Below are 14,662 nucleotides of genomic sequence, written 5' to 3'. Positions count from 1 at the left end.
TTAATATGAGCTCCTAGCTCCTAGTTCTTTTAGTCTATATAAGCCTCTGTTTTTAGTAGTTCAAAATCATCATCCTGTTGATCTCTCTCTGCTGCCTGCCTCTCTGTTTCCTCTCTGTTCTCCCTCTGAGTTCTCTTTGCTTAAGTCCCTTAAGGGTTGAGAGTTTGGCTGCTAAGTGCATAAGTCTTATCAGAGCTTTTTGATAGCACTTGCCTTTTTAGTTCTTGTTCACTCCGTGAGCAAGCGCGTCACCACCCACAACAACCAGGGACCGAGTTAATGGGCCTTTTGGTTCAAATCTACCCCGCTCGCTCTGCTTGCAGGCCCGACGATCTGTCTGTTCTGTTCCGGGCACTTTCATAGGAGAAGCCTAACCCAAAGCCTGACAGTTCTGACCCTCTAAATAAATCTAATGACTTTTGAGGTTTATTGGAGGCCAAAAGGAGGCTTCCAGTCCAATGGGGTCCTGATGGGACCGCTGGCATGTCGGCAAAGGGGCTTTTTTATTCAAAAACATTTTCAATTCCCTTATGGGAAGTCACCCAATAGAGGTATAAAAAAATTATTATTATTTGGTACATTGATTTTAGTCATATAATCAATCAAAACGGGCGCCATTTATCCCTGAACTCCCGAAGTGCTTGTGAATTGTGCAGCGGAGGCTACCATCAAAATTTTACCAATAAAGGCAAGACATTTGATTTTGCTCCTGGATAATCATCTGTCACGGTGTCACTCCGAAAGCCGATCAACCGGTCGACTCGGCGCTCACGTACATACCGCAATGCACATTGCGCCAGTGATTGCCCAAGAGGCCTCTTTGGCTAGCGGCAGGAACCCAGGGGCCTTGGAAGGGCCAGAGGCCTCTTTCCAGGAGGCCCTTAGGGCCCTTTTGATTGTCATCATCGATTTTTGATGGACAGTCTAGATGCATTTCTATGACCTGAGGCATAGTGGCTAACTATGGTACTGGTCCTTGTTGGCCAAGCTCCTCGGTGGTAGAAGTACTGCCTGAGCCCTCCCTGTGTCACAGGATAGCAGGACATTGTCACATAAGCAGTGGTTGAAATAAGCAGAAGCGAGAAAATTTTATGATCTGAGATGACGGACTTGTATTGGATTGACATGCTGTTGACAGTTGTGATGCAAATTATACAGAATGATGCGATCACGATCCAATCACAAGGGCCTTGCAAGGCCCTCGAGTCTGGCGGCCAGGAGCACAAGGGCCCTGGCCAAGGGCCCCAGAGGCCTCTGCCATCAAAGGGCCTTGGCACCTTGGGCGATCACTGCATTGCGCATCCAGCGCGGTAGCCGACGGAAATCCAAGCGGCCTGGCGTAGGGGCTCGATGCGTGGATTGGCTCTTGTATATCGACCGACCACGCTGATTCACGGTCTCATTTTGGCGCTTGTCGACTTGACCGACCATAATATTGTCGCACGAGGACCTGTGTCCACTGTCAGCGTTGTCAAAGGAGCGGTCCTCGTCCCCAGGCGTGTATCAAAATTTGCAGTGGACGCCATCTTCGCTGGGCTTTCTCGTGGAGGAATATAAAGAGAGAGAGAATCGGTCCGTGATTAGCGCCCAGACATAGCCCAATCTCACCCCAAATCAATCATTCCCGGGGCCCGCTGTCAGCCAGCGCTAATGTCAGTGGCGGCAACGAGGCTTCGGCGATGTTCCTTCTTCTCGCCCTCTCCTCCCTCGCCTCGCGCGCCCCCGATACAGGCGCCAGCCAGTGCACCGAGCTCAATGGGTGCCGGCGCATGTTTGACATCGTCTGGGGCTGCCTCGTAACCGTCGTCGCGTGCATCTGGGTGTCTGTACACCCAAATGTCCCCGCTCCAAGTCCCAAAGAGCCAGAGAAGAGTGCCGGGCAGTGGAACTGGCTGATATGGCACCTCCGGGACACGCTTGGGCCGCTAAAACAGCGTCTGAAGCTCATGTTCGCGGCGCTGCTTGCCCCAGAACTCATCGTCGGATTCGCGGGGAGACAGCTGTGGATGGCGCGGTCTTTCGCTGAAAGTGCGTCACAACAGTAGCACTCGCATGATTAGCTAATGACTTCAAGAATACGATGTCTCTCTGGCACACGGCTTTTTCATCGGCATGGGTGGCTTTATCGATGATGATGGCCACCCCATCGTAACTTGTGCCCAAATTTCCGCCAATCCCGATCTTCTCATCGGGATCCAATCTGTATCGACTGCCACACTCAAAGACAAAAGCAAAGGCGATCTCTTCTCGAAAGGCATTGCACTATGTCAGGGGCTGTGGTTTGTGGCGCAGTGCATCGCCCGCCGGGTGCAGAATCTCCCGCTGTCCGAGCTGGAAGTTGCCACACTTGCGTTTGCGACTATCAACGCGTTTACGTGGCTGCTCTGGTGGGGGAAGCCGCTCGACGTCCGCGACCCGATCGTCATCCACTCCCCCCGGCCCGCAGAGCCGCGTGTTCCGCCGTACGTGTCGCGCGTCACACAGTTGCTGATTCTCTTCACCGGCGTCTGCTCCGACGACGAATTTGCGCCGGGAGCAACCGGCGTCACTAGCGTCCCCGCTTTCTGGTGCGCTGCAACGGCCGACATCTCTGATGCCTCTTACACACTTGCGATGGCTTGCGAATTTCTCTGTGCCGTTCTCTTCGGCGCTATTCACCTCGCTGCGTGGGGCAATGCGTTTCCCACGCCTTTTGAGAGCTGGCTATGGCGTGCCGCAACACTTGCCATAGTTGCCCCACCTGCCATCCTTGTTTGTCTAACTGCGCTCGATGCGTTCTCCAATGTTGTGAACTTCTTCCCCAGCGACACGCTGGGAAATGCCTTCCTCAGCATAGGCGGCATTTTCTACGCCACGGGTCGGCTGTTCCTCCTGGTCTTGCCCTTTACAACGCTTCGTGCACTGCCCTATAAGACATTTGTTGACGTAGACTGGAGTGTATATGTTCCCCACTTGTGAAATTGAAATTATGGGAGACATACTATAACCAAAGATTAGGCACAAGCTTTGGTAAATCCACATGAGAAATATACTACCATGTACATGTTCAGAGCTTTGATCATGAATGGCTACTGTTGAACATGAGTCTCTGTTGTCCAAGTAACACATGACCCCTCTATACTGGAATGAAATATGACACAATGTACTCCAGTTCAGCCAAAGTACAGCACCCGCGCAGTGTCCAACTGCGAAATATCACCAACAACCGCGGCCACACTATTCAGATGCAAGAACGGAGACACCTCCAAGGTCGGCGCGGTGATCACGACGTATCCCAGCTCCAACTGCGCGGGCGGGTCCACAAATGCGCGAAACCCATCGATCTTCCCAGGTCCCACGCCGGGCCGCACGAGCCGCAGCGAAGCCCCGCCCTCAGTGCGCAGCGTCCCGTCCGCCATCACACCGGGCCGGATGCCGAGCCTGCGCCACATTGGCTGGCCGTTTCCGTCTGCGTCCCCGGATTCCGCCTCCGCTGCTCGGCGCACGAGCTCCACAGTCCACGGGTTCGCGTCGAGAACCGCGACTGTGTGATTCGCGTAAACCGGCACCCGCTGGCCCGAGTCCGCGAGGCGTATCACATCGAGGCATGAGTCGAGCCAGCATGCGGCCTGCGGGAGCCAGTCGCGCGGGGAAAAGGTACGTGCGGGGCCGTTCGATTCGGCACTGTCGACAAGTTCGAGCAGGGCTGCACGGCGGAGTAGCGCGGTCGGCTGGTATGCGCGGTCGGGCACATGATCAACGAGGTACGTCAGCAGGATCAGACCGTCGGCGCCGTCACTCGTCGGACAGAGCACGAACGAGTCTTCCTCGCCCATGTCCATTTCGCTCTTCAGCTCCGGGAGCATGAAGCTGGCCACGCGAGTTGCATTTCCGCCAGACGCGGGGATGCGCAGCGCGTCGAGACGGTTCCAGGGGAGGTGGGCGACGAGAAGTGTATCGGGGCTAAGGAAGGCCACGGTAGCGCTTGGGCACCGGTAAGGGCGCTGTTAAATTGTGGTTAGAACCGCCAGCACAGTCTAGATCGACACGCACCATAAGGTAATCGCCCGTCTTCCAGTTAAAGACGAATAGCAACGCCGGCTCGATATCAGAGTCCTCCTCGTCATGAGGAACTATAGCCGCAAGCACGTTGCCTGCGATTGCCAGCGCCGTTGGGAGTTCACTGTCGTGAAAGTGCGGGGTTGTCCGGAAGTACTCCAGGAATTCACATGTTGGCTCTGCGGCCGCAGGGTGGGGACGACCTGTCGACAGCTGGAGAAACCGGACACGCATTGAGAGGTTCCCCGAAGATGCCGGCGTACTGCGAATGCGAATGTTAACAACCAAAAAGAGCACAAAGTCACAGCCACGTACCATTCAAGAAAGACCATCAAGTCGTCGCTCTCCGATGAACAGTGAGCAAGCAACCCTTGCCCGTCAAGCTTCTGCTCCCCCGCGCCAACCTCCGATGCGAGCCTTGTGCTTGTCCAACGCACTTCTTGCGCTTCCCCGAGCCACCCGTGGATGCGAACCACTCCTGCTGTCGTCATCCCAAACGACGCGCCGCCAGGGTCCAGTCCCTTTGCGTCGAGCGTGGCAGTGTGTAGCGGTTGAAAATTGAGCCACCGCCGCTCCCGCTGAACCAGCCTCGCCAGCCGCTCCGCAAAGGGTACGCCGTGTGCGTATTCCTCGCCCACTTTGAAGCAGAGCGCGTGCCAGCGGAACTGTAGCGCGGGCGATGACAAGAGGAACGCGTGGAAGAAACGACTGGTGGCGGACACTGCCATGAGCCCGCGCAGGGGCAGTAGCAGGAAGGCTGCCTCGAGGAGTTCGGGGGGGAGTGCGAGGAGGCCTGGCATGACGGGAAAAATGAGGAGGCGCTTGGCGTGTGACTGTGACGCTTTGCTTTTATAATGCAAATGGATGACGGCGGATGAACGGGCATCACATCGCGGCCATCAGCGATATCACTGTGGGAGCTCGGAAACAAACGGCGCCCGTCTCGATCAATTATATAAAATTTTAAAAAAAATCTCCATTTACACCTCAAAAGGATTCACTTACATGCTCCAGGGCCCTGATATATATCATATAAGTGAACATTTTCTTTTGGTGCAAATAGAGGTATAAAAAATTCTTTTTTTAGTACATGGATTGTAGGTGTATAATTGATTGAAACAGGCCCCATTTATTCCCAAACTCCGGCAGTGTATGTGCTTCTCAGAGATTCTTCACAAACTGATTCAAGTTTGTGCTTATACACACTGAATCTTGCACTGATTGTCATGACCTCTGCATCAACCCATGCCATGTCACATTTTTCCCATGTCAATAGGTATAGTAAAAAATAATCTTTCTGTAGGGAAATATGTTGCAGATTTGGAGATATAATATCTTATCAAGTTATCCATAATAAAAATTTGAGGTCTTATTTACACTGGATGGACCAGGTCACCCAGTTGTCCAAAACTCATTTGGGCCCAGAACTGCTTCTGAGAGCATAATGTGCTCAGGGATCCAGTAACACCACCAGAATAGATTCTGGGCCCAGATGTAAGGGGAGCATGTGATGTGACAGCTGTGACTGATCACGTGACTGGTCCATGCGCAGATAGCCCTGTACTTAAGTAGTTGGCCGTGGGGCTGTTCCCCCAGCTTTGGTATCAACTAGGCACCTGGACCCTCATCCCCTGACAGCATACCAAAGCCTCTATATCGACTCTGGCACTCTTCTAGCCCCAGTTGATCCTCTCTATCTCCTATATTCGTCCTCACCCTACTGTGCTTGCCTTCTCTCCTCCAATGACGACTCCCGGCGTCCCTGTTGACCTGTATTCGTACTGCCTGCTTCTGCAGAGCGAAATTACTTGCCTCACCGACCGTCTTGAGTATGGTACGCCTGCTCCACCCCCTGCTCCCCCTTCCCCTGGTCCTACATTCCATGGTGTCTGGGACAGCAGTCGCTGGGTTCTTCCAACGATCCCGGCCCCTACCCCTGCCGTCATTGCTGCAGCCCACACTTCCATACCACTTGCCGAAACCTTCCCCCCTACTGCGCCCGACACTATCACGCGCTTCACACCGGAAAAAGCAAAATATCAGCTCGAACAGAAACTGTGATTGATTTTAGACCAATCTAAAGTAGAATTAGGCCGACTTAAATGCAAAGTTTTAATTGAGCAGAAACCTACTCTGAATTTGGACAAACATGTACAAAAATCAGTACCAACAAAACCCCTTCTCTCTTCTAACCTGAAATGGCCATGGAAACTACGCCTATCAGCACTAGTTTCCATGCTATTGAAAGTGGCAATTTATAGCTCACTGATTCTTGCACAGAAACAAAGGGTTTCTGTGCAAGAATCAATGAGCTGGAAACCGGCCGCATAACCGGCAGACTGCCCGATGAGGGGGCGTACCTGCGCAGTCATCGCGTGTCATAGGCGACAACCTCTATTTCCCTGGCGATCCCGAATACGAGTTCGCAGAACCCTACACTCCGCCTATCCGTCGAGGCGACGGATCTTGAGGAGGGGTTGGTGTAAGGGGAGCATGTGATGTGATAGTTGTGACTGATCACGTGACTGGTCCGTGCGCAGATAGCCCTGTACTTAAGTAGTTGGCTGTGGGGCTGTTGCCCCGGCTTTGGTATTAACTAGGCACCTGGACCCTCATCCCCTGACACCAGAATAGACTTTTGTGTAATGCAGCGCTACTCATATTCAGGCTTGTACAGAGGTATATAATGACAAATTTATTCAATGATACTATACATATTGGCAGCAGTTGATTTCCCACCCATTCGTGTTTGTGTTTGGCGGACACCATCGCTTGAAGAGCATTGCCCAACTGCATGGATATGGGTGTGGTCAAATGTGGAATTGGATGGGGTGGGAGTGAGGTGGTGATAGGACAAAATATGGTGTCGGCATGTGGGGAAAGTAGCAGTGAGTTTGCAGCAGGAGGGGTGAATTTTGACAGGATAATTGCTTTGGATTCACCACTTGCTGGTGTGCTTGAAGAAGTGTGGGTGGCTTGCAGAGTGCGCAGAACTTGCGCACTTGGATGGCTCGAAGCAAGGAGAGATATTGCGGGCAAGTCCACTTGAAGTCCAACTGTGCTTGACCTGAATCCAAGCTTCCTAAGGATGTGGCTTCGTAGAGCAGGCAGAGGACGAGCAGCAAAACAGGAGACAGGAGCGTGTTGAAGATCACGGCCCAGAGAGCCAGCTTGAGGGACTCTGGCACCACCACCTCCACCAGGTGGTCCACCACCTCTACCTCCGCCTCCTCCGCCACCCCCACCTTCTGGAGGACCCCAGAATGGATTTCCAGATCCACCAGGGCCACCAGGTCCACACACCACCAGGTCCGCCAGGGAAACCAGGAGGAGTTGTAGATCGACTAGTAGGCGAAGTCAAGAATGGACTCGGGCTTGCGACTAAGAGTCGGAGTGGAATTGGGGGGTTGTTGACCTTGACCGGAATTGTTTCCGTTTCCGGAGCAACCTTGAACAGGGCTGAAAGGCCTGCTAAAAGCATGCCACTGCGTAGGAACAGGTTCGCTTTCTTCTTCGATGTCATGGAGGCGTGTAGGTGTGAGGGGTCGGTAACGAAAAGTAGGAGAGACGGAAGGAGAACTGACGCTTGAGAAACGACCTGTGTTAGGATGCGGAGTTGTTGGCAAATGGGCTTAAATCCCTCTATGTTCCTCAAAAGTATAAGGACTCTAATAAATATGACTATAAACATAGGTTTTATCACTACTTTGATCATATAATCAGGTCATGCAATACCATATCTTATCCAATTGTGGAACATATTACCCAATATAGTAACGGAGGGTCTCAGAAGGCCATTAACAGTATATCTGTTTTTTCAGTAGTAACACCCCATTGCAGATGCCCTGACAACACCAAGGTTCTGTCAGACTGCGGGTCGGGCCGTGCAAGGACTCCTCCTAAGAACGCGCGCCCGGAACAGAACAGACGAATAGTCGGGCCCGCAAGTATGGCGGGCGGTGTAGATCGAAACCGAAAGGGCCCGTGAACTCGGTCCCTTGTCGTAGTCGGTGGTCGATGGTTCGAATCGGGTCGTGTCGGGCCCGATGAGTCGATAGCGTCTCCTCGCACGGAGTAAGGTAGTTCTTCAGACGATCTAAGCGATAGAGTACAGGGTACACTATCGCGCCTTATATACGCGGGCCCGCAAAGGGGGTGATCGGACACCCTGGCCTCTCCTCCTCCTCCTCGCTCCCGTTCCTGGCCGCAGAGGGGACGATCGCACATCCCTTGCGGGCCAGGCGCTACTCCTGACCTCCTAGCACTCCTCCCCAGTCCCCTGGTGTCGAGTTGGGCTCGGCGACGGCTCGACGCGTTGCTTTCGGTCACGTGCTTCCCACGTGTGCGTTCCTCCTACTGGGGCGCATGTTCCCCGTCGTCACGTGCTGCGTGTTACAGGCCCGCAATGGCCCGACACCAGCGCCGGAGCGGACGGGCCGGGTCTTATCCGTGACATCACCCCCTCCCTAGGAACGACTCGTCTCGAGTCGGCGTGGCTCGGTCGCCCCGGTTTCTCGGGTTTAATTTTGACTCTAGCTCGTCCTTCCAATCACAAATTCCATCCAGCCCATAAGCTTAAGCTAAGCTTTGGCTGCGCATTTTAATCTCCCGCGGCTTCTGTCGCCTCGTGGCGTCCGCAGATCGATTCTTCCTGTCCATCAAGTGTTTCACCGCGGTCACGTGCGGTATAGCGTAGGTGTTTTTCAATTCAGTTGCGCGTCCTTTGTTCGTATTGCTTGCGAGTAGGCTGTGCTGCGCGCCTCGGTCGAGTTCGATATAGAACGTGTTCGTTCCCCCATATAAGCCGGGGCTTCTCCTTCTAATCCTCTTCATGTCGTCCCCCAACTTGTACCGCTCTGGGTTATTACCCCCCTCTCGGCTCTCAGATGGTTCCCCCATCCTCGGAGCCTGGTCGTCTGTTCGTCCGTTTCGCCTCTATGTCTCTCGTCGAGTTTCCTGCTTCCTGGCCCATCGCGCAAGGGCGAGACCCGTCGTACCGGGAGTCGTTCGAGCCCCTCCGCCCGTTGGAGGACTTGCCCCCGTCTCAAGCCGGCGACTATTCCTCCAAGCTGCTCCCTCGGTTGGCCCCCGTAGTCTGTTCACATCAAGCTCCCGCTCCCCCAGTCCCCCCTGCAGCGCCCCCGCTGCCGTCGTCTTCCCGCCGAATCTTATGGCAGGGCGAATTCGACCGCCTAATGAAGGCCGGTCTGTGGCAGCCGCTTGTCTTCGGGCCTCATCACCTCTATTTCGGTGTTCTATTTGATGCGTTCCCCTCCTCCTTCGTCTGGCGTCGCGAGGACGGCTCTCTTCAGGATGTTCGCCCCTTGTTTGGACAACTGGGCCGTGGCCTTCTTGCGCCCCTCCTCGCTGCCGACGCTGCTTCTCCCAGTGATTTGTTTTTTCCCCGTCTGTGGCGTTGGGTGGTATGTCTCCCTCTCTGTGTGCTTTCGGCCGTGTGCTGACTGGCTCCGTTCAGCGCCTCATCCTTCACGCCTTGTCTTGCGCCGCCTCTGTCGGCCTCCCCTCCTTCGTCTCAGACCGATTCCTCGTCTTAGCCCACGTGGCCGCTTTTCGCGTGTTTCCCGGAGAGGACGTAGCTCGGCCTGATACGCTGGCCTGACTACTGGGCCCTCTCCCTCCATCTCTCGTGCCGCCGTTCCTCCATGCCGACCGGTGGTCGTCCTTCGTTCGGGTAGTTTCCTTGCCTGATCCTCGGGAGGAGTTTGCCTTCTAGGGCGGCCCCTCGTTGGATGAGGCGGAAGCGGGTGTTTCGTTCAGCTTCCTCCCGTTGGCGGCCTGGTTGGATGATCAATTCCCGAGCCCCGAGAGTGATCCGGAGGGTTCCGAGTCGACGGCCCTGGTCATGAAGCGCGTTCCCCCTGCTCCGGTGGTTCGGGCGCGGTCTTCGTCTTCGATGGAGGTCGACGTGGAACGGGATGGTGCCCCGCCGGTTTCGACCCTACTTTTCCTACCTTCCGACTCGGGTTCGGATTCGGATGTGGAGGTGATCGCCGGCCCTCGTCGTTTGTCTTCGGCGGGGATCGATGCCTCTGAACACGAGTCGGCTACGGATGCCCTCGACCCTTCCTTCTCCCCAGCCGTGTCGCCTGCCCCGTTGCAACGGGATTTCGGCACCCCCTTGGCCCCTCGGCTCGAATCTACTGGACAGCTGGCGCTTTTCCGGGGGGAGCCCCCTCGTCAAGCGGGAACAGTGATCCGATCCCTTTCCCCTCGCTGCGAGTATTGCATCGCTCATGATCGTTTGTGCACCGTGTGGGGCGTCCCAGATAGTTCTCCCCAGAAACTCCCTGGTCCCGTGCGTCGGGCTTGTGACGCGTGCAGCCCGCTCCATCGTGCCTGTCTGCGTTGGCAGTCTTTTGCAGATGCGTACAAGGCTCGTTCCGCGGATCTGCGCGAGTTTTCCTTCGAATTTTGGGAGCGTCAAGTCGAGGATGGCGAGTTTGCGCTGCTACGTCCCGATCCCCGCTTCGCCGATCTAGTCGGGCTGTCCGCATCGGTTCCGTACCGATCCTTCTTGTTCTCTTATTTGCCCCGTTCAAACGAGGATCGGTTCGGGCGGAGCCCGACCCCGACGGTCGGGCCGTCGCCGCCGCCCCGGTCGTCCTTTCGTCAGCGTCTTCTCGGGACTCCTCCCCGTCCCCCGTGCGAAAACGAGTTCGCACCCGCTCGCCGTCTCCCCCACCATCGTCAAGTCGGCCCCCGCCGAGGCCTCGCCCCACTTTCCGCCGGCTGGCCTCCCCTGTCGCGGATCGCTCGTTAGGAGAGGCATCGTCTCGGCCATCCGTTCCTGCGGGTAAGACCCACCCTCCTTCTTATCCCACCATGGGTTTCCAGGTGCCTTCGTTCCCTCGAGTCCCCCTATGGTTCGGGAGAGAGTGGGACTTAGATCGGGCTATTGCCGAGTCTCGCCGGTTGCATGGGGACCTGTCGGTGCCCGCCGATCAGCGCTTGTCGCCGTTGGGCGTGCTGTTGTTGCAATAATCGGCGGTTCATTCGGCCGACGGGGGCTTCCCGGATGCTCGGACCCGCGCCCTCGCGGAGTTGTCGTCGATGCGTTCCCTGGACGCAGACCTCCGGTTGGTGAACTCGCTGGAGTCCCTGACAGCATCGCGGGACGTTGCCAACGTATGCCGCTATCTGGGCGCCATCCTCCTGGCTATCCACCGGTCTGAGGGAGAGAGGTCGGGATTCTGGGAAACGCCGGAGGGTTTAGAGCGTCGGGCCGCTGAACGAGAGGTGTATGCGAATGTGTGCCGTCAGGACGGCCTGAGCTTCGACATGATGGACCTGGATTAGGCTTCGGCGACTCGTTGGTCGTTCTTCGCGGAATCGGCCGGGGTTCCCCGTCTACTCGGGCCTCGGCGTTAGGGTATCCCCGTCCTTTCGTTTGCTGTCATCGTTCGCGCGCCTTGTCAAGTCGGCCCTCTCCCGTAGGGCGCCCCCGTGGTGGTTCGGACCGTATCGTGTTTTTGTCTGCGTATTTTCCCCTTTTTTTGTATTTTTTGCTGTCTGTAATTGATTGATTCGTCTTGCGCTCGTCCGTTGTGTGATAGGTGAAGAAAGAGATTTATTATTAGGGGACAGAGGCCCCGCCACAGATTAAGTAGAGCAGATTACGAGAGAGATAAGAACGGCCCCCAGGGCCTTCGTGCGGAGGGAGGTGTGTCCCATTTCATCAGGCAGAGTGTGCCGGTGGCCCGGGGCGGTCCGAGACGATTCGGATCGGGGGTTCGGCCGTACGCGGGGAGGGGCGGTGAGTTGTTGAGGCGTCGGGCGCTTTGCGGCGGGCCTGGCACCATGGGCCGGGCAAGCGTGTTCCATGTGCCGATGGTGTTCGTCCAGGGAGACCCGCCTAGGGGTGCCCCACTTCAGGGCGGGCTCCTCTCTCCCGTAGAGGACGCGGTTGAAGACCACGGGCTGGGCTTCGAGGGTGCGTCCGTATAGGTAGGCAAGGGAGGCGATGACGATAGCCACTATCGTAGCCCACGCCGGGAGTGCGATGACGGTGGTAGTGTCCATTCTGTTGCGGGTGTAGGGGATCGCTTAGATTCTGTCAGACTGTGGGTCGGCCCGTGCAAGGACTCCTCCTAAGAACGCGCGGCCCGGAACAGAACAGACGAATAGTCGGGCCCGCAAGTACGGCGGGCGGTGTAGATCGAAACCGAAAGGGCCCGTGAACTCGGTCCCTTGTCGTAGTCGGTGGTCGATGGTTCGAATCGGGTCGTGTCGGGCCCGATGAGTCGATAGCGTCTCCTCGCACGGAGTAAGGTAGTTCTTCAGACGATCTAAGCGATAGAGTACAGGGTACACTATCGCGCCTTATATACGCGGGCCCGCAAAGGGGGTGATCGGACACCCTGGCCTCTCCTCCTCCTCCTCGCTCCCGTTCCTGGCCGCAGAGGGGACGATCGCACATCCCTTGCGGGCCAGGCGCTACTCCTGACCTCCTAGCACTCCTCCCCAGTCCCCTGGTGTCGAATTGGGCTCGGCGACGGCTCGACACGTCGTTCTCGGTCACGTGCTTCCCACGTGTGCGTTCCTCCTACTGGGGCGCATGTTCCCCGTCATCACGTGCTGCGTGTTACGGGCCCGCAATGGCCCGACACCAGCACCGGAGCGGACGGGCCGGGTCTTATCCGTGACAGGTTCAACTTTCAAATCATGGATACAGGTTCAGAAAGTGGAAAAAGCTTTCCGGCCCTCTGGGGACCTCCCCCTCGTGCCATATAGGGTAATATGTTCCCATAATTAGTGTCATGTGACTACTGATATGATCAAAAAGTGGCAACTTTTTGTGTAAAAAAAATTAAAATTTATACATATGTAGGTGTCTGTGTATGTGTATCTGTATGTGTATGTGTATGTGTATGTGTATGTATATACCTGGAACCTTCAAACACATATGGCAGGCCATATCAACTCTTTAATATCTTCACCTCCGATGAATTACCTGAAGATAGGCTTGTGAGAGGGTGAGCTATCTGTCAAGTGCTGTGCAGAACAGGGAGAGTTTCCACTATAGGTAACAAGCCAGTAGCTGCCTAACACAAATGAACACAAGGCCAACAGGACCGGAGCAGAGGTTGAAGGACAAGAGAAGAGAAGAGAGTTATCAGAGTTGCTCCACACAGAGGAGGAGTGCAAGTAATATTTATAATCAAGCTAAAGTACCATAGCTACTTTTAGCTGTTTAAATACTAATAGTGAGTAGAAAGGGAAGACCATAAGTAAGCACAAGGTATGAAGTGCATATGGAAAATAACAAGTATAAGGATATACAGAGATGAAAGTAACGAGGCGAAAGACATACAGAGTACACACCAGATCAGATCAGATCGGGCCGGAGCCCAGTGGGCTGTGACCAGCCTGCAGGCCACGGCGCTTGACGGATGCACAGACATGACACTATTTAAGCTCATAGGCCTGAAAGTATATATAAGTACTAGACAGGGCTGGGGCTACGCCCCAGCTTTGAACTTGAATGTTGCTTAAATAACATGAATTTCCAAATTAAGAACATTGTTGCTAACTATAGAATGGCACACCGATGCCCCATAGCCTTTTTAAATATCTCTTGTTAGTATATGTTGAGTGCTGACGAGCCGCCGAGGCTCATCAGCCGTGCTTAGTCAGCATTGATCCGGATATGCCGTCTTTCCGGGCTCCTCTTGCAGTTATGTTCCTCAGTTCCTAGTTCCTGTTCCTTTCATTCAGTTCCCTCCTGTATGCTTTAGTATAAAAGGCATGTAGTAGAGTAGTTTGGATTATTATATTCCTCTCCTTCTCCTTCTCTTTCTCTTGAGCTGTTAGCTCTAGTTGCTGTTGGAGCCCTTTGAAGGACTCTAGCATTTTTCTTGTCTTTTCTCACTGGTGTGAGAAAGCATGTCATTTTGGAGCCCACCGCGAGGGTACTTCAAAATTGCATCCGACGCACCTCTTGGCCCACAGCACAGCTACGTAAAAGTCTCCAAAAATCGATCTATTACTCCTCTACTACAGCCGTACCTGGTTTACGGACCCCCGACTCCCTTAATAGACCCTGACTCCCTCTCCGCTTCGACTCCCCTGCTTCCGTTCACCCCTCTCCGACCCTGCCTCGCATTTTGCACCTCACGACCCGCGCCTGACTTCGCTTCCCATCCCGGCACCTATCATGTCAACAGCCTTCGCTCCAGCTCCCATCCCGATGCCCGCGCGCGGCGCCTTGACCGCACCAACATTCGACTCTTCAAAGCCCTCCGAGCTGCGGCGCTACTTCGCGGATGTCGAGTATCTTCTGGAGCTGGCGCAGATTAGTGATGCACAACAACAGAAGAAAGCTTGCGCACGATACCTATCGGTGGCGGACCAAGAACTCGTCGAAGGAATTGACGAGTTTGTCGACACAGCAGCCACCTACGACGACTTTAAGCATGCCGTCCGCCAGCTCTACGCCGGAAACGATGAGGACAATCTGTACACCCTGAAAGATTGGGAAACTCACCTGCATTCGACTTCTCAAGTCGGAATACACTCCGAAAACGACCTCGCCACATTCTATCGGACCTTCGCTCGCATCTCCCTATTCCTCACCTCCAAAAACCGCCTCTCCGAGACCGAACGG

At 55.0% G+C, this 14,662-nt stretch overlaps 2 protein-coding genes across 2 annotated transcripts; one reads left to right on the top strand and one right to left on the bottom strand.

The window, feature by feature from the left end:
* Positions 1-1,640: 1,640 nt before the first annotated feature.
* MIND_00577200 (uncharacterized protein) lies at positions 1,641-2,958 on the top strand (the record flags this gene model as incomplete). Its single annotated transcript, XM_037362533.1, has 2 exons — positions 1,641-2,028; positions 2,075-2,958. The coding sequence occupies exons 1-2, from the start codon at positions 1,680-1,682 to the stop codon at positions 2,956-2,958; spliced, it is 1,233 nt and encodes a 410-aa protein (XP_037220454.1). The 5' UTR covers positions 1,641-1,679.
* A 194-nt stretch (positions 2,959-3,152) lies between these two features.
* On the bottom strand, positions 3,153-4,850 carry MIND_00577100 (uncharacterized protein; the record flags this gene model as incomplete). Its single annotated transcript, XM_037362532.1, has 3 exons — positions 4,354-4,850; positions 4,033-4,300; positions 3,153-3,983 (listed from the first exon to the last, which is right to left on the bottom strand). Exons 1-3 carry the CDS (start codon positions 4,836-4,838, stop codon positions 3,153-3,155), a joined length of 1,584 nt encoding a protein of 527 aa, XP_037220453.1. The 5' UTR covers positions 4,839-4,850.
* Positions 4,851-14,662: the final 9,812 nt, after the last annotated feature.

The sequence above is a fragment of the Mycena indigotica genome (genome assembly GCF_014461135.1).
Source record: "Mycena indigotica strain 171206Taipei chromosome Unknown Mind.scaff0005, whole genome shotgun sequence".
Classification (NCBI taxonomy): Eukaryota; Fungi; Basidiomycota; class Agaricomycetes; order Agaricales; family Mycenaceae; genus Mycena; species Mycena indigotica.
This window is presented reverse-complemented; position numbering and strand designations above follow the sequence as displayed.